This window comes from Pseudopipra pipra, chromosome 2 (genome assembly GCF_036250125.1).
Source record: "Pseudopipra pipra isolate bDixPip1 chromosome 2, bDixPip1.hap1, whole genome shotgun sequence".
NCBI classification, from domain to species: Eukaryota; Metazoa; Chordata; class Aves; order Passeriformes; family Pipridae; genus Pseudopipra; species Pseudopipra pipra.
Genome location: NC_087550.1, coordinates 91,859,473 through 91,878,228, shown reverse-complemented (window position 1 = coordinate 91,878,228; position 18,756 = coordinate 91,859,473). Strand labels below are relative to the sequence as shown.

The 18,756-nt window shown below is 41.6% G+C and overlaps 1 protein-coding gene across 2 annotated transcripts in view; it reads left to right on the top strand.

Moving 5' to 3' along the window:
* The window catches only part of EDAR (ectodysplasin A receptor), a 72,124-nt gene that overhangs the window by 26,860 nt on the left and 26,508 nt on the right, over positions 1-18,756 (top strand). For both annotated transcript variants that reach the window (XM_064646410.1, XM_064646411.1), the window contains exon 2: positions 18,505-18,573. In XM_064646410.1, the coding sequence (XP_064502480.1) occupies positions 18,523-18,573 (51 nt within the window). In that variant the 5' untranslated portion in view covers positions 18,505-18,522. The remainder of the gene's footprint in view (positions 1-18,504; positions 18,574-18,756) is intronic.

Here is an 18,756-nt window from a genome sequence, read left to right as displayed (position 1 = left end):
TACTGTGTTTGAGCTACCTAAGAATATGCATCTGAGGTCTGCCTGTGCTGCCTTTGGGTTGGAAAGACAGCATTAGCCTTTTCTGATGCTGTAGAGCAGCTTTTCATATACCTATGGAAAGATGTTGTTTCCCTATGAGAGGAGACTCCTTTCCAGCTGCAGCAGAGTCAGTGAGTTTCATATGGATACATCTCAAGAGTTGCAGATAGAAGTGCTGCCAACATTCAGACCTTAAGCTCAGGATGTCAGTGGCAACTATGTGAAGCATGAGAGCCATTAAATATGTGGCCCTCACACTGCTTTCTTAGGTGCATAGTGATGTAGCTCTCAGATTGTTCCAGGTTTTTTCATGATGGATATTAATTTCGTTAAGTAAACAGACTGAGAATGCTCTAACAACCACCTTCAGAAGAAGCCCTAGAGGTTTAATGTGCTTTAACTTCATGAGTTTAGTTCAGGTCCTCTCTCAGGCTCCCCCCACATTTACAAGCCTTTAGTGTTATTTTAGCTTTTTGCTCATGCATTCATCATAATATGTGAGAATCACAGTTGACACAATGACAAAAGTTGTCACATTGAATACATTGTTTACTTGGTTTGAACAGTTATTTTTATAGTCTCTCCAGAGAAAGTTTCTTATTCAAATTTGCCAGAGATACTCAACAAGTTTAACTAGAAACTTGGCATTTCCTCTTCCAAAAATTCTTCGAATTATATTTTCCAGCAATGGACTAATTAACAACATCTTGCTTTACAGAGGCACACATCCCTATGCACTTGATTTCCTCAACATATCTGCACCTGGAGTTTAGGGATCAGCTGTTCGGCACAGCATCACACAGCCAGTAGACAGCTCACCTAGGAGACACACTGATCAATCCTCAAAATTCAGTTTTGTGTAAATGAGGGATAAAAATCCCACCAACTCATGACAAGGGAGATTCTTCATGCTCCAACTGAGATTTCTTCAGTGTTCTACACTATATATTTTGCATACTGAATCTCTCACCAATTTAATTTTCCCCAAGGCATTCATACCATTCTAAGTGAAACAACTGTTCTTCTCCAAAGCAGTGGAACGAGACATCGTGTTTTACAGGAAAGGCCCAAAATTTATGTTTTGCTTGCTTCAAGCTTCGACCTAAATTTACCAGAACAGTTTCTCCAAGAAGGATAGTCCCTTGTTATTTACATCCACTGAACAGCACAGTCACCTGTGTGATCCAGGACTGTCTGTGTCTGGATTATTTCCGTACTGATACCTGCAGACATTTTAACCTGAAGGATGGGTAGTATACTTTAAATTTTATTTGTGACCAATAAGGAATCACCACCATGTTTAAATTTTTAGCTTAGAAATATCACCTACCACAAATTTGGGCTAGGTAGATTCACTAGCACCATAAAATACTTTACTGTATATGCTTTTGGACCCAAGAAATCATGGACCTGTTTGCAAGAACTCTGGAACTATCACTATTAGCCTATAGGGCTGAAAACAATACCCCTAGATATAGAAAATTTGTTAGTGTGACTTGCAATCTACAGTGTAGTGAAGGTAGAAGAAACTGAGGAGACATGGTAATCCAGCAGCAGCAGTAGCCATGATTTCAGGGAGGTTGATAGATCTTGCCACAAAAAAGGAGCTGAGATCTGCATCCTAGAAATATGTTTATTTAGACTAAGATAAATTTAGGGTGAGATTACCACCAGCATCCTTCCCAGCTCTACAAAAGACAAAAGAAATGGCTAGAAAAGGTTAGTGTCTGGCTGTCCTGCCAGCCACCAGTGAGCAAAGCTGTTTATAAAAGAAAAGGAACAAAACCCCAAACTTTGTCATTCTACAAAGTCTCATCTATTCTGTTTCCAAATTATATAACATTTTAGGCTTTAAGGAGTAAACAATGTATTTCTGCTTCTGGCTCTTCAAGCAGCTATTTGATTTGCCACTCTCAGCTCTAAGACACTGGGCTCACTGCGTGTCCTGCTTTGCCTCCTGTCTCCTCCTACCACCTGGACACCGAGCTCTGTGCAGACAGCAACACCAGCTCCTCTTGAGCCCACATGGAGCCCAAGAGCACCCAGCATTAGTGTCATGTCCTATTTGGGATGTTTATCTTGCCCACATGTGCCTTATCTCTGCCCCCCTTCTCCCCTCCCCACTGCTATAAATGCCTGTCCCATCATAGATCACAGATCAGATGTGGAGGCATCGCTTTGCTGTGCATAACGTTTTTTCCAACTTGCCCTGCAGAAGCAACACATACGCCTTTTTAACAGAAAACATAACTAATCAAAATATATCAAAATTATTTGGGAGGTAGATCTCACAATCTGTCTTGTTCCAGAGGGGAGGTTGCTAGGTCAACTAGCTCTAAGCAGCACTGCAAGGTGCTCCAGAAAGTACTGAAGGAGGTATTCCAGTATGAGCTAGTTTTGTGTGAGCTGATCCAGACAAAGAGAAGGCTTCCTCTATTTCAGATAAATTCAACAGACTAGAGCTGGCTTTGATGTACACACAAGCTTTCTATTCAGGATAAACTCAAAACAATGTGATCCCATCCCAACAGCTAGGATTGAGAATAGCTGGCAGATCAAATACACAGTCTTCCCCCTTCCTGTAATTCTCCAAAAATGTTCTGTTAGCACTGGCTTGCTCATGTGACAGTGTAAGTAGAGCTTTGACCTGTTTGTTAGACCCTTTTCAAAGCAGATACTTGATTCAAGCAAGTGCTTGTGAAGTCAAGCAAGCAATAATACACCTGCAAGGCACTCTGGTGTATTTTTAATGCACTGTCTTTTGAGGAGACTAAAAAAAAAATGTAGAAAGCTAAAAACATATATTTTCATCATCCGTCTCTTTTGTCCTTGGGGCCTGATTTTACGGCAACCTGTAAGATGGGGTTCTTTAAAACTTTACCACCTGTAGCAACATGGAAATTTCACTCTCTGAACACTCTTTCTGTTTACTAGGGGTCACATAGTGTTAATAATGGGGAAATCCTAGGGTTTGCATGAAATTGAAGCTTCCCATATTTCTTCTAAGTTGTTGATCTTCAAAGTTCAGAGGTGCTGGTTCTGCAGGAGCAGTCACTGCTTTATACTAAACAAAGCTTCTGAGAAGCTCAGTGTCTCCAAGTGAAACCCATCTTTCAGTCTTCCACACTGAGAAAAAAATACAGTCAACACTAATCCATTGCAGATGTACTCCAAAAAGACAAGACATAAGTTTCACTATAGCACCTCCTAGGCTCTACATATTACATATCACTCTGCTTTGTTTTTATGCTCAGGACATCAGTTAAATGCAATTAGTTTACCTAATTTTAACATGGTTGATCAAAGAGAAATTAAATATCTGCAATGAGTTTTTACTGAGGTCTATAGTTTTGTGTTGTTTTGTTAAAAAGATATTATCTATTAAGGCATCCTGAAGTAGTTTGAGCTTCAAGTTGGCCACCAACTGACACAGGAGATACTCAGAGAGGTTAATAGACAAAGGGGAGCAATTTCTTTGTTCTGTTTAAAACAGAACTGTTCTTGCCAGCCCTCACAACTGGATTCTCTCCTGACCACACAAGTGTTTTTGCCCGTAATACATTCAGTCCTCAAGAAAGAGACGTTAGAATTTGAGGATGAAAGCAGATTTTTGTAGTGGAAATATTGCAAAGATGTTCTGCCAGAAAAATCTTTTTCAGCAACTTGAGCATTCAACTCAAAATAGCAGCTCATGATGCTGAAGTCACTGGATTCATCCAGCATCACAGTGAAGATATTTGAGCTGGCATGGCTCAGCAGTCTGCAGGAGATATGATGACAACTTTCTGATGGTGCAGATTGCTTTTGTTCTCCACATGAAAACATTCTTACCATGGCAGTCTCAACAACCCCTTCACCAGCCTGGCAAAGCAAGGAGCATGAAGAATGGAAATGTGTTGCTATGGCATCACTAGCAGAACAGCAAATTTGGTCGAGTTTACTCCAGAAGAATGAAAAACCCAGGGCAGTTGTTAGGCACAACTGGAATGTATTTGCTGCTGCATAAATAGCAACACTACAAAACTGATATATGTCTTACAGATGCAAGATATTTTTTCTCATCTTGGTAGTAATGCCAACATAGATTATGGGGAAGGAAGTAGAAGAGCAAGTCAGAAAGCCTACCAGCTTCAAACATGTAGTAGTTTAATAGATGAGATTTTATAGTCTCTAGTAGATCCCTAGCCGACTGCAGGACCTTTATTGTCTCACAGTCTCATCTGGGGATGGGAAAAAAAAGAGCTTATAAACTCTTCAATGCAATGCTTTGAAGGGTGGCCCAGGATTTCATATAATTACTCTGTTCAGCTTTAGACATTCACCTCAAAAAACATGAGGTCAAGGTGGAGAAAATCCAGGTAGAAGCACAAACAGCCATTGCTCTAGAAGTCATGGCTTAATGGTGCAAGACAGGGTGAATCAGGACTGTTACGCATAAAACATGACCAAGTTGAAAGATGAGGTCAGACACAAATACCTAGGACACCACTGCAGAGCAGAAGGAAATAATCTGTTCTTCATGTCCGTAGTAGGTAAGACAAACAGCAGCAGCTCCAAGGGAATGAAGAGAGATATAGATGAGATGTGAAGAGGTGGTGCCTAATAGCAAGAATGGCAAAGCACTGGATTAAATAGAAAAGGGAAGACTGTGTCATCTCTGTCACTGCAGGTTCCCAATACCCAGTTAGATAAAAATTTTTTGGTGTGATGGAGAATGATTCTCTTAGTGTGAATCAGAAGGCTAGACTTAGATAATGTCTTGAATTCCCATCTGGTCCTAGTTTTTTGATGATTGAATTATTTCATAACTGTTAATTATATAATAAGCTCTTATCACAGATTTTACAGAATCATCTTTTTTTTCTTTTTTTCTTCCTGACAGGATGCATTTTACTGTACTGATAGATTGAATTAACAAAGATCTGTATAATTCTCTGTAAAGTCTGATGGCTTTATATTCTAGTGGTTTTGGTGTGTCTTGGAGGTACATAGACTTTTAAAGAAAGTACATCTGAGAAGAAGAAGAAGCTGCAACCATCTTGTTTTAATTAGGCTAATTTAATGTAGCTCTGAGATTTGTTTCAGTGTAAGCTTTATTCTGTTAAAGTTACTGCATCATCAAAATCCCTCAAAAAATAGATAGATGAAGTATAGGAAAAACATCCATGCTGGCCTTTCAAAAGGAATTTTTATGTTAAAATACTTGGCCACAAATATCATGCACATAGACACAAACTAGAAAGCTGTCAGATGTGATAGAAATGAAATATAGGGAGAATTAATTTCTTCCATGTTTAGTAATAAACTGCATGAAGGTCATAAGATGGAGATGCAATATTCAAACCAGTAAGCATCTATGATCCAAGTTTTCCAGTAAAGATCCATGTGAACTGAAGAAGTGTTTGCAGTATCATCTGAATTGTAGGCAAGTGTAATCCAAGGAGAGCCTTCAGCCTCTCATTGCTGCAATTACAGTGAGTTCTTAAGTGCCAAGACAGTAAAAAAAGTACTTGAATTTACATCTGTAAGCTATTCTTCTTTCTTATAATCCTGATAAATATGAATTATCCATTAATTACCAAAATTATTTTTAATCTTCTTAGAATTATCTTAGCTAGTTTTAGTCAGCTCTGCTTTCTGTCTTACACATATCTGCTGTCCACAACCTGAGTGGAGTGACATACCTCCAACCAGGCATGTAGTGTTTCCCCTCTGTCAGGGACCTACTACACTGCTTCCCAACAGCCCATCTCTCCTATCCAGAGCCTGACGTAGCCGACTTCACCCCTCATCCTCCCATGGCCATACTTATCAGCTATCAGCTGCATGGAACCTAGTAAGGACATTTCTCTGAGTGCATTCTCAGACACTTTTTCTCTTCCTTATAAAGTCTAGATGTGATCCACCAAACTGTAGTGAGGTAAATCTGCATTCTTGGCCGTAAGGCCCTCAGACAAAGCCATCCATGGCATGTCCAGCCCTGAAAAAAAACAAAAAACAAACAAACAAACAAACAAAAAAAAAAAAAAAAAAAAAAAAAAAAAAAAAAAAACAAAAAAACAAAGCAAAGCAAGGCAAAGCAAAGCAAAGGAAAGCAAAGCAAAACAAAACACAAAGCCCAGTGAGAATCTCCTCCTCCACAAGCTCTAAAATCCAAGGACTGATGAGTAAGCACAAACTAACAGCAAGTTCTGCCTCTTCCTAGCCTAGAGGGATCCTAAAGAGCTCTAACACTTCTGCCCAGCTCTTCTGTGAAACCTGTTTGAGTGTACCCAAAGGGGAACAAGAGCAGTGACTGGGACTAGTGCAAGTCATCAGACACAGGTATAGTCCTGGTGCAAGTATCATAGAATCTTTAAGGTTGGAAAATACCTCTAAGGTCATCAAGTCCAACCATTAACCCAGCACTGCCAAGTCCACCACTAAACCATGTCGCCAGGTGCCACATCCACATATTTTTTGAAGTCTTCCAGAGCCAGTAACTTCCCTGGGTAGTCTGTTCCAATGCTTGACTACCCTTTCAGTGAATAAATTTTTCAGGATATACAGTCTGAATCTCCCCTGATGCAACTTGAGGCCATTTCCTCTTCTATTGCTTTTCGCTGGGGAGAACAGACAGACTCCCACCTGTCTACAACCTCATTTCAGGTAGTTGTGGAGAATGACAAAGTCCTTTATTTTGTTTTCTCCAGGCTAAATGACCCCTGCTCCCTCAGCCAGTCCTTGTAAAACTTATGCTCCAGATCCTTCACCAGCTTCATTGCCCTTCTTTGGACATGCTCCAGCACCTCAACGTCTTTCTCGTAATGAGGGGTGATTATACAGTTTACATTTCTCTGCAGTCTGAAATAAGACACAGAGAAGCACCCATCTCCTCTCAGGGGGTACAGCTATGCAACAGCAAAACCATTATGAGGGCCCTGGTGAGAGAGGATTTACTCTAGCAGGGTTATTGAGCTGCAGAAAGCACATCTCTCCCAGAGACATGTCCTGGGCAGTCCCAATCTGCCTGCCAGCGCAGGCTCCTCTGAGCTAACCGGTTCCTCCACGTGCACTGCTCAGGGCGAGGGCTTCACTCAGAAAGGCATGACCTGCCTAAGTGCCTTCCCTCCTACCATGTAATTCCTGTGTTTCACCTACGGTAGCTGCTCTGTGTCTATGTATCCCTCAGTTTTCCAGCTCCTGGGTTCAGGCCAGAATATCCATATGGCAGGCAGATTGGGACTTCAGGGTCATGTATAACTAAGTTTTGTCCTATCAACTAATTCTTCACTCTAACTATTGTCACCATCCCCAGGCGCTTGGCAAAATGCAGCAGAGCTCTGGGGGAAGTGTGAGCAGGTCTCTCTGTGCTGCCATGGGGCAGGCATCCCTGCTTTCCTTCAAGCAGTCTTCTCTCATGCCCGCAAATAGGAGCTTGAGCCTCATCACAAAAATAGTTTAAGCATCATCATCTTCCCCATCCCACTGCTTGGCACAGGATGGCTCCAGTTCTGCTTCCTGAAGCCTCAACAACCTATGCCATTCCATCATACTGCAATTGCTTCCAACCTGGAGGCACTATGCATTGTGATTGCCTCTAGCCCTCGAGGCCCCATTTCATTTTCTAGTCATGTAACCCAGACCCCCCACCAGGTGACTCAATTGGCTGTGGAGCCACTAGGAGGCAGGACCCTGCCAAAGGGCAACCACAGCCTGTCCTTGGCTCTGCTGCCTTCCAGCTATGTCATGTTCTCCATGCCTGTCTCCACCCTCAGTGCCCTTTCTCCAGCCCAGCCTCCTGGTCTGGATACCAGCTCTCCATGCCAAGACTTTTTCCCTGGTTTCTGCTTCTGCCCAGCTTGATCACTCCTCCCCAGCTGCCCTCCGGTCTTCATTTCTCTTCTAACCAGAGAGCAGGGAGCCCCATCCCACCCAAATCCTGGTATATAGGTGTGGCAGCACCTTGTGGGGTTTAACTCTTAGGCAGTGCTCAGAATAATTAAGGAGCCAGATGGATTCCTCCCACAGCTTGGCCGCCCCGGGAGAGCTGGGATGTGCATACATTACCCCTGCAATCTTGCACACGGTGTTCTGACACCACACAGCTCCTGTTTTCATGCCATTCCAAGCAGCCTTTGACGGATACAGGTTTGCAGCGTGCAGACAGGACCTTTGCCATGTCGAAATGCCTCCAAGCAGCAACCACCCATGTTGGCAGGCTATTAAGTTTCTATAGAATTTTGACAAGCCTCCAGATGAACATCAAACCATCCCAAATCTCCTGAGGGACTAAGAGTTAGAAAAAAAGGGAAAAAAAAAAGAAATTAAAAGAAAAAAAAACACAAAACAAAAAGAACAACAACAAAAAGAAAACCCAACAAAACCAACAAAACTGATTTCACATGTCGTTATTCCCTGCAGCTTTGTAGCTAACTTAGAATTTGTTGATCCTGGTGCCAGTAAATAGTTTATCTTTAAACTACCTCTGTACTCAGACTTGGTTTCACCTTCAGGTTAGCGTTGGTTGTTTAGCTAGCAAGTCAGTAATCTAACAGCACATATAGAAGAGATATGAGTGCATATTTGTTCCATTAAGCAGAACCTCTCACGGTAGTTAAAAATTTCTCTGGGAAAACTTGCTTTCTCAGAAGGTAAGTGCAGTAATATATGTGCTAATGCACTGCCCCCCAGTGGAGTCGGGCTCTGGTTCAGGAGATCGAGCTTTTGCTAAACTTCTCTTGTAAAGTGCGAAAAGAAAACACTCACGGGACACATGTTAAATCAAAACATTAACCACTGGTGGGGCAGTGTTAAATCTATTCAAATATGTTTAATGGGGAGAATGATTCACATCCGATCTTAATTTTTCAGTGCAAGATAATGCTGCCCCAGAATATCTCTTTTCTCAGCAAGTGCTGCAGTCAGAGGGAGCAGAAGGTCTTCACTTGCTTATGCATGGTGCTTCACATTTCAGAGATTCTAAGAGGAGCTATAGGAAGTTCTCATTTTTAAAGGATAACTAAGTATAAAATGTCTTGAGGTTGACAAGGTGATAGACATAACCATTAAAGCAGCTGGAAGGAGCTGTGTTTGCTCACTACAACATCCCTCATCGTCCAGTAGGAAAATATGTCACTTTCTGGTTTGTAACAGAAAAGATTGTGTTCATTTGATCATATTGAATGTTTCTGGAGATAACTGGCTCCTTGTCTTCCAGACTTCTTAGGACTGTCATTGCTTCACAGAGGTCCCTTTCCTATCATCATTTACTTTTTCCTACAGCAACAAAGAGTAATATAAAACCTGAGGTTAGGTTCACAGTTACAGTCAGGCTCTTGGCATGTCCAAGGACTCTTTTATCAAAAAGCAGATTCAGACAGCTACAAATTTAAACATCTAGATGGTAGAAATCAAGACCATAAGACCATGGTATTTGCAATTGCATCAGTTATTCTCTGGTGTTATCCTCTTCATTTTTCCCACAATACTGAGCCACATTTCCATCACATAACCTCTGTGTCAGGACAAGGTACTGCTTCTGAAACCAGATCTCTAGGTTTTCTTGTACCTGTGTCACTGGAATGGGATGAGACAGTAGATGTGCACACAAGTGATACAAATATCTCTTCTGCTCAGCAGTTTAGTTGGGTTGTAGCACCATAAAAGACATCTGAATCAGCTAGATTACCAATTAATGGAGGGGAGAGAGGAAGAAATATAAAACTGATGTGAAATACTGTATATTTTAAGAGAACATGTAGGCTATGCTTCGCAGTACTCAAGCCAGAAGCAGGCAGCAGCCCTTCCCAGGTGACTGGGGGAGATGGTTATAAACAAGCTTGCAGTGCACATGGGAAAAGCAGCATGTGCCATAGCACAAACAGGAGTATAGCTTCCTGCATATATATATTTGCTGAACACCCCACAGGCTTGCCTTCCAGGTCATTAGTGTGCCAGCCTGAACTGCCCCCTTGACCTGTGCTTGCTGTCAGGTCAGCCTGTGCCAAAACCTGGCCTTCAGGCATTGTGGGGTAGCCAGCAGTATGTGCAATGGTTTCCAGTTGCCCCAGTTCCCAGGCCACAGGTATCCAGGCTGAGGCACTAGTGGGACCCGTGGAAGGCAGCCCCCTGCCTGCCCTGGGGCAACTGACCTGACAAGAAGTTTGCTACCTGCAGTGAGCAGCCCCTGGACACCACTCACCCCTTCTCTCAAGATGGGTGCTAGTAGCCTATTCCCTCTCCTGTAAAGCTTATTCCCCTTCTGTAAAATTATAGAAGAAACAGAGACGCTGAACAGATTAGATGTGCAACATGACCTGATAGGTAGTACCAGGCTCCTGGTACTGTCTCCATGATAGGAAGTTTTAATTCCTAAATAAAGCAGGTACCATGGGCTGCTTGGGCTTCAATAAAACCTTTGACACTCATATGCATAAGTAACATGAGATAGGTCCAACAGGTCACATCAAAAGAGCAATTATTGAAGGCTCCTGCCTGGTCTCTCAAAACCAATCTTATTTAAGTGTGTTGGGCTGCAAGTTGCAATCAGAACTGGCTGATCATGACATTTTGGAAGGCAATAGCCTTGCTGAAATGTCCAGGGTGCAGTCACAAGGCTGTAACTTCGTAGAAAGGACGTCAAATGGTTACTCACACAAGCTTATACCTTGCATGGCTTTGCTGGTGGTGGTGTCTCAAAGTTTTCGTGTTGTACATGAGGGTGGTGGTGGGAGAACGGGCACGGAGAGTCAAGTGATGTCTTTTATTAAACCAGCTGGTAGACCTAGAAAAAAACAAACATCTCAAGCCTAATTCCTTCAGGCCCAGAAAGAAGCAGTAAAATCCATGCTAACTGCAAGGCAAAACCAAGAACACTTGAATCAATCTTGCTATGCTAATAAATTCCTCCACATGAGACAAAAAAGTGGAGCATGGGAGGGTGTTACCTGGGAGCAAAGTGGCAGGCCATAAGCTCCTACAGAGGGGAAAAAAGGAGGATGGGGGAGAAAACAGAAAAAAAAGTCATTAACACCTGTGTTGTATTTTTAAATACATTATTACATTTCTGGTATTTTGTAATTAACCCAAGTTAATTGTGAGCTCTTGGCTTGCATATTTCCAGCCCAGAGGATAACCAGTTTTTAAAACTATCTTGCTACCTTGAAAGGCTCAGCTTGACATAGCCTACTAATGAGTTTATCAGATAAGGTACCACTAGGCTTAATGTGCTCCTTAATTAGGAATGTAAACACCTTCATTAAAAAAGAAATGAGGGCCTCAGAGAAATTATGAAAAGATTTTATTATTATTGAGTCGAAAGAGAAAGTATTCCAACAGAGAAAGCCATTTCTTCCTCCTTCCCTAGGAGCAGAGGCAATGTGCTTTGTAATTGCAACCCTACACAGCATGTTAAGCATAGACATTCCACTTTACTAGGACATTATCTGAGATTGGTCATCCAGGTTGAACAGAGATGGGAGGGACAGACAGCCTCTCTGAGGGCATGTGGGTATAAATAGATGTGTTTGTGTACACGTGCCTCTAAACATGCAATTCCTATAGGCATGGCCATATGATGGGTTGTAACTTCAGTCGTTCTCAGCCAAGGTGGTGGGTCTTCCTTCTCTCAGCTGTGTGTGTGGTGGTTGGCATGTACAGCAGCCTTAGCAGGTCATAGCTTGCAACTACCCACAGATATGGGAGATTTGGTTGCTCAGGCATGTTCCTCTGCCTGGCATTGGCACTGGGAGCTATATTTTTTGTCCACTTCATCCCATCCCCTCGCTGGCGCCCCAGAGGTGCCCATGCCCATGAGATGGGTAGGTGGATGGGGCACATCGGGGTCTGCTCAGTGGACCACTCCTCAACATCCTGCTTGGGGCACAGGGGCCCACATGTCTCATCTGGTGCTGCAGGCTCCCTGTGCCGTGCCCCACAGCCACCTCTCCCCTTGGGCACCCCCGGCACGGTGCCTGCTCGCTGTGTGGTCCCTGTTCCCAGCAGAGACCTTCCCCTCCCTCTGCTCCCTCTCCCTGCTCTTCCCAACAATGGTGTCCGGGGCAGCTTGGGATGTAGTTTTGAATTTAAATGCAGCCAGCCTTTAGTTTACAAAAATAAGGGCTGTGAAGTTTCCCTTCAAACACAGTTATGTAAAAAGTAGAATAATAAAAAACCTAATGTTTGTTGGCAGCGTACGTATCCCTTTGTCTGTAAGACAGAGGCCTGTTGACAAACAAGAGTCTTTTCTGGGACTCTAACATCAAGTACCAAAGTATACACGGCCACTACCTAATACTGGCTCCATTACATTTGCCAAACAGTGAAACTGCTGCAATGTTGTTTTGCACTTGTAAAAGTAAAAAGAGTTTGTGGGCGGGATCCTCCTGATGACATCCTGCCCTATGCAGGAACCTGCTCAGGGGTACCTTCAGAGGTACCAGCATGCTGTGCTACAGTTCCCTCCCACTGCAACCCAGCTGCTATTCACTGTGCCTGGAAGATGCAGTAATTCAGATGTTTTCATGTAAACCATGGAAAAAACAGCATTGTGTGTTGACCTCTAACAATATTCTGTCTTTTAGCTAAGAAATGCAAATGTGCTGCAGAGCTAAGAGCAGACATTATTTGTTGAATGGTCACCATGGGATTTCTATTCTATTTACAATTTCAATAAATTCTTTCAATGGTCACTGCAGGATTTCACCTCAGTTCCTTCCTGTAAAGTATTTCTAAATTACTCCACCTCTTTCCTATCCATCAACCATTATGTTTTTAAAGGATGACAGTCTCTGCACCATACTAAAATTCCTCTGCTTCCCAAATATTGTGAGCTTTGAAGGTACTCATCAGCTCCCGGGAATAGACCCTGAGAAACAGAAGCAAAGTGTGAGTTCAAATTCATATTGGTCTTAATAATGGAAGACAAGACTCAGGCTGTTTTTGCTATGTTATCTGTCATCTAAAATGCATAAAGCATGGTAAAAAGGAAAACATGTTAGAGAAGCACCATCATTGCTTTGGTGGTTTGTATTTTCCTAATAAGCTTTTAATTTTCTGCTCTGAATGGAAAGCAATACCTGTCTCAGGAGAGCTTCTGAATCTAAATTGAGTTGTTTTCATATCAGAAATTTTTCCTTGCCTCTGGAAGCAAAATGCCAAACACAAATTTCCTCTCCCTCAGGCAGGGATAGATGGGAAAACTTGTTAGGAAGTGGTGATGGAGAAAGCACTGAGCTGATAGGTACTGGGACAATCTGGTATACAGTGGACGATTGTATTGCTGCTCATTAATTCTTTCCCTAGAATTATTAGGCTGAGGAATCTAACGTGTTCATTTGCAATTTTTCATGGCAATGTAAGATCCATCTTCCCACTGTTTCCGTGGAAAACTCAGATGCCCTCTGGCAGCTGTGAGCTGGCAGCAGGGCAAGCTCACCTGTGCAGCGGAGAAGGAGCTCTGCTGGAGGGAGAATGGGGCACAGCCCTAACATATCTCCAGCATGCTGCTACCACCCCCACCATTGCCAATGTTTCTTAAAAGAAAAGCCTGAGCCCTCTGAATACATAAATGTAAGCAAGCAAACCAGAAGGAATAATTTGGGCCCTGTGCCTTGTTAGTGCCCCCTTTCCATAGAAATGTATGCCAGCCATGGCAAAGTGTGTTGAAAACAGCCTTCCCTTCTTTGCTGCTTTTACTTTGTTCCTGTATGTAGTCTTTTTTTTTCCCTGAAGACCTTTTCAGAAAGCTGATGGCCCACCTACATGAGAGCCAACACGTGTCTTTATGTAAGGTGAGAAAGCAGGTTCAAATACAGACTTCCAGACGTAGTTTCCAAATAAATGGGTCTGTAAGAAGCTTGACTGTCCCCAGGTCCTCAGCACATCTTGCCCCCATTAATAAATTAAAAAATCTTTAATGTCTCCTCTTGTTAATGCAGTTCCCACTGGAAAAAGTCTTGTTTCTGTGCCCAATCAATTATTTCTCTGAGACAGTTGCCAGATCACAGGGGCAATGAAAGTATTATGTGTAGCTTGAGCTGTTCTCACTTTCTTTTGATGTTTCAGGTGAAATGGAAAAATGGAGTTGTATCATTTTAGCACTTTTGACATCTCTGTAAGGTAACTCTTAAGGTATTTGCAAGGTCAAAGTGATAAAGAAACAGTGAGAAACAGTGTAGTTGGTGTTGTCCTACAAGTGTAATAATGCTCCATGCAGTACTTTTTCACAACAATACAAACTATAATCAGGATTATGAAATAGGTTTTTTCCATAATTTCTGTGTTTTTACTTATACTTCTCTAAGTTTATTCTGTCCCCAAGCTTGCAGTGCCATCATTGTCATTCAGTGATGGGCTCAGAGAACCTTTTCCCCTCCTGAAAGTAAAACTCAAACTGTCTCTTTTTTCACAAGTCTGGAGCTAGACTGAGCTCTGCTGCTGAACTCTGAAGCCTGTGAAGCCCTGCAGTGAGGATTATATGCTTATCTCAATTAAGAAGGATTTAGCAGCATTGGGAGCATACAGAGATTATCTACTGAGCTCATGCAAAAAACTGTGGTAATCTTTGGAAAAGGTGGTTTGGGAGGTTCCTCCCTTAAAACCTAGAAACTCAGGACAAGTGCTGGATTTGCTGGTGGTCCTTGTGAAGTACATACAGCATGCCTACCTTTATTTGTGTGAAAGCATTTGTCTCACATTTTGCTGTTTTTATAGAGATCTTGGATGTGGATTTATGATCAATTCAGATTTCCCAGCTACTTAGGTATTATATTCATAGCCACAGGCCTGATAACCAAACTGCTTAGGAAACCCCAGAAAAGAAATGCATATAGAAATATCAGAATTGGCAAAGTTGTTTAAGATAGTGTTTGTGCCTTTCCCTCTCACAAGATTAAGTTTTATGTCCTTGAAGTATATCTATGTCAGTGATGAAACAAAAGAAATATAGAGACACCAAAAAGCCCCCACCTCTCTAACAACATTAAGAAACATACTTCTATACTTCAGTCCATGTGTTTGTTTTCCTTCTTTTTTCAACTGTATTTTAAAGAACAAAAAAGTCTATGACAGCAAATTATTTTTGCACTGTATTACTTACTGAAGCCAGGGAATTAAAAAAATGTCTAAGGTCATCCATCAAAAGCTGTGAGGTTTAGCTTAGACCACTAGCTGTAGTAACCTCATTGTTTGCACATTTCATATATTTACTCCGACTATACTCATGGATCGTCTAAATATCATGGCAGTGCTACCTTATAAATTAAGTAAATTGTGAGATTTAAAGGTTAACTGCAATGAATGTTGCTTTTCCTCTTTTAGACAGCATGAACTAAGAATTTTCTTCCTGTTGATTTATTTATTTATTTATTTATTTGTGTCTGCCAGTTCTTGGTGAGAAACCACAGGGACTGTATGCAAAACCTTTTTGTCTGAGAGGAGAAATATTTGAGCAATAGGTTCCCAGTCATCTCTTTTCCTGTTCCCCAAATTTCCACCTTGCATTCTGTGGGAGAGTAGCTGAGACAAGGAGTCTCTAGCATTTCTTTCTGTGGTTGCCACTGGGAGAATAGTCTTCCCTTTCCTGTCAGCTTTTGTGTATATTCTTGCCAGCTATTAACGAATATGCCCAAAAGACAAATATAGCTGTAATTAGCAACCCCCGCTAGTCATGACGAGGCTTGCTGTGTGTTGCACACCTGATCCACAAAGATACAGGTCTGTGTTTTACACCTCCTCTCAGGAGACACCCACACGTCCCAAACAAAAACACAAATCAGGATCTGTGGAGGGCTCAGCAGACGAGCTGCCAGAGATCCCAAATTCCTTAGAAGTGATAGCATAGTCCCAGCAAAAAATACATGTCCAGCTCCTTCCCGCTCCCTGCTTCATGCCATCCAACAGGAGAGCCATCCCACAGTCATTTGCTTCAGTCAAAGTGGAATAATTAATTAAGAACCAATTTCTTTTAATGGTTAGGGGCTATAATAACTGGTCACTCTTCTTCCTGCTTTTTTTCAGAAGCTGTCTGGTTGTCCATGTCTTCATAGATGTCAGCTAGACAAAAAGGGGATCTTGGCACTAGAAGATCCATTGTTGTGTGGATAGGATTAATGAGTGACAAATAGCATGGTGCAGATATAACTTAACATGCCTGAAAACTGAAAACAAGCCCACGAGCAGCCTGGCATTTCTTGGCAGATACCTTCAGGTATCACCAAGCTGAGTAACTACCTATGGCCCATCTACCTTCCCCCACCTCCTGTGTTATAAAATGAAAGTAAGTTTTTTGAGCTTTAACTCCAAAGGAGGAAAAAACAAAACAAAACCAAACCACAATCCCCCCCAAACAAACAAACAAGAACAAACAAATAAACAAAACCAAAAAGAAACCAGCAGAAAATAGCACAGTCAGTTTATGCCAGTGTACTTGAATAGGAGAATGAATACTTAAATTTAACTTTTTTTGGTATTCAAATTTGGAGAAAAAGTCTCCCCTGTAGTTCTAGTTTGGCCATGTTTAGCACTTTGAAATGGCTTTTTCCAGTTAAAAAAGTATTTCCCATATGCTTGACATATTGCTGCATATAATGATGGAATGCAAAGAAAAAAAAATGTTTACATGCAAAACATATCCCACATGCATATTTATATTAAGAGGCAGAAAAATATTTTATTTATCTGTGTATAACTTGACATTTTCAACATTTTGTGTAAATAAATGCCAAATGGAGAATACTGTATTATACGTTAGTGGGCTACACTTCTTCAGTTCCATTTTTCAAATCTGGCTACGATTGCACTCAAGTACCTCAAACAGCAAACATCTGGGGGGTTTGAAAACAACTGGAGTGTGGTTTTACTGTAAAACATATTCTTACTGTAAAGTTACAGATTCAAGATTTAGTGTTGAAATTTTTGGTTCTGAGCAGCCTCAGACCGGATTTATAATAAATATGATAATTTTTCAGTATCAGTGGGGACACAGCCTTAGTAATATTAATATCTATGGTCTAACAAACTCTTTTATAATTAGGGTACAGTTTAACAGACATATGCATTAAGACTATATCCTTGGAACCTTTCCAAGCAACTGCACTGCCATAGACAAAGCCTTCATCCAACTTACATGTTTGACACTTTGTACAATTGCATGACTATTTTCCATCTCTTACCTCCAGATTTAGGACAATTTATCTCTGATTCTCTTTTGTTTCTAGGTTTCAAAGTGCAATTTCCTGCAGAAATGAATATACTCATAATTCATGTTGTCCACCCACCCACCCAGTTACCTGTCTCAGCTAGCCCAATTGCTGGAAGGAACGTATAAAGCAAGTTCACAGCTTGATGCTGGAGCGATATAATCTTTGCTTAATCTACTTAGTGTTTAAAAATGTAAATGTTAGCAGCTATCACAAATACTGAAGCACTGCTCTCATGTAGGTTGTATACTCAAATGTGGCACAAAGCAGTAATTGTACTCTTGTGGGAGACTAAAAGTCTCCCAGTGTCTGAGACCTGGAAAATTGAAAGAGTGGTTTACATCTGCTAGGACCAAAGTGTTGCGACTGTATCTCAAACATTTGCAATTTGAAGCTCTAAAATCCCTAGGGCATATTATGTGCTGTAACAGTATCATTAAATATGTTGTATCAGGCTAACAAAACAATCTGTGCCTCCTTTTCCAATCTCTTTTTTCACCTTATAAAGACATCCAGTACATGAATATGTAATATTAGCTCTTATTCAAAATTACTCATTTTAAGAAACTAAATAAGTTAAAATGTGTGTTTGTAACATTGATTGCAGCCTTTCTTTTCCCTGACCATTTTAATGGCAATTCAAATATAAAGTTTGACTCCTTCATTGTGTTTAACTTATTAAATCTGCAGTTTGCTTATCAAGAACAAAAAGCAGCTGACGCTTCCCACAGAAGGCACTTCTGGGCTTTCTCAGTGGATCCACAGGAGCCATCAAGGAAAGTGCAGCCCTGGTGTGCTGATTGCCTACACTGCTTGCCATCGGTTCACTCCCTGTCTCTGCTTTAGCTCCTCCATCCAGATCTTTCCTAGACAAACCTGATCTAGTGTGGTCAAGCACTAAGTGGTGTGGACATAAGGCAGGCTACTGATCCCCAGCCCTCTTTCATTTAGTTGTCAAGATGTAGTTCTCAGTTCCTCTGGGAGGATTTCTCAGCAAGCCAAGAACTGTCAGAACTCAGACTTGGCTCCTCATCTTTCACAGATTTTTGTCAATATGGCAAATCCCTCATGCCATTGGTCTTCTCAAAGAGAGGAAAGAGATGTGCAGTAAGGGTGTGTAGCATGTGTGTGTGTGCGCACGTGCGCATCTCCCCCTCTGTTTAGATCTCTGGGCATCACTCCCATGTAACCTTTGTTTGGCTTATGAGCCCTTCTGTTCTTATTTTGGCAACACACACAAATATTTACTCGTGTTCGTAAACAATCACCAATTCTATCTTTTCAGGTAAAACATCAAGAGAGCATGGCTCACCTGAGTGACCGTAAATGGACTCACGTGTTCCCTTTCCTGGTGGTAGGTATTTATTTATGTACATGTCTCTCTGGTGTGCAAATATAACAGGGTTCTGCTTGCGTTCTTCACAACCATCTGTGAATCGTCATGGCAGAACCACAGATGACCTAGGGACTGAAGCCTGATGCAGTGATCAGTTTTCATTTAATAAAACACTTGGGCATATGCTGCTTGAACTGTGGC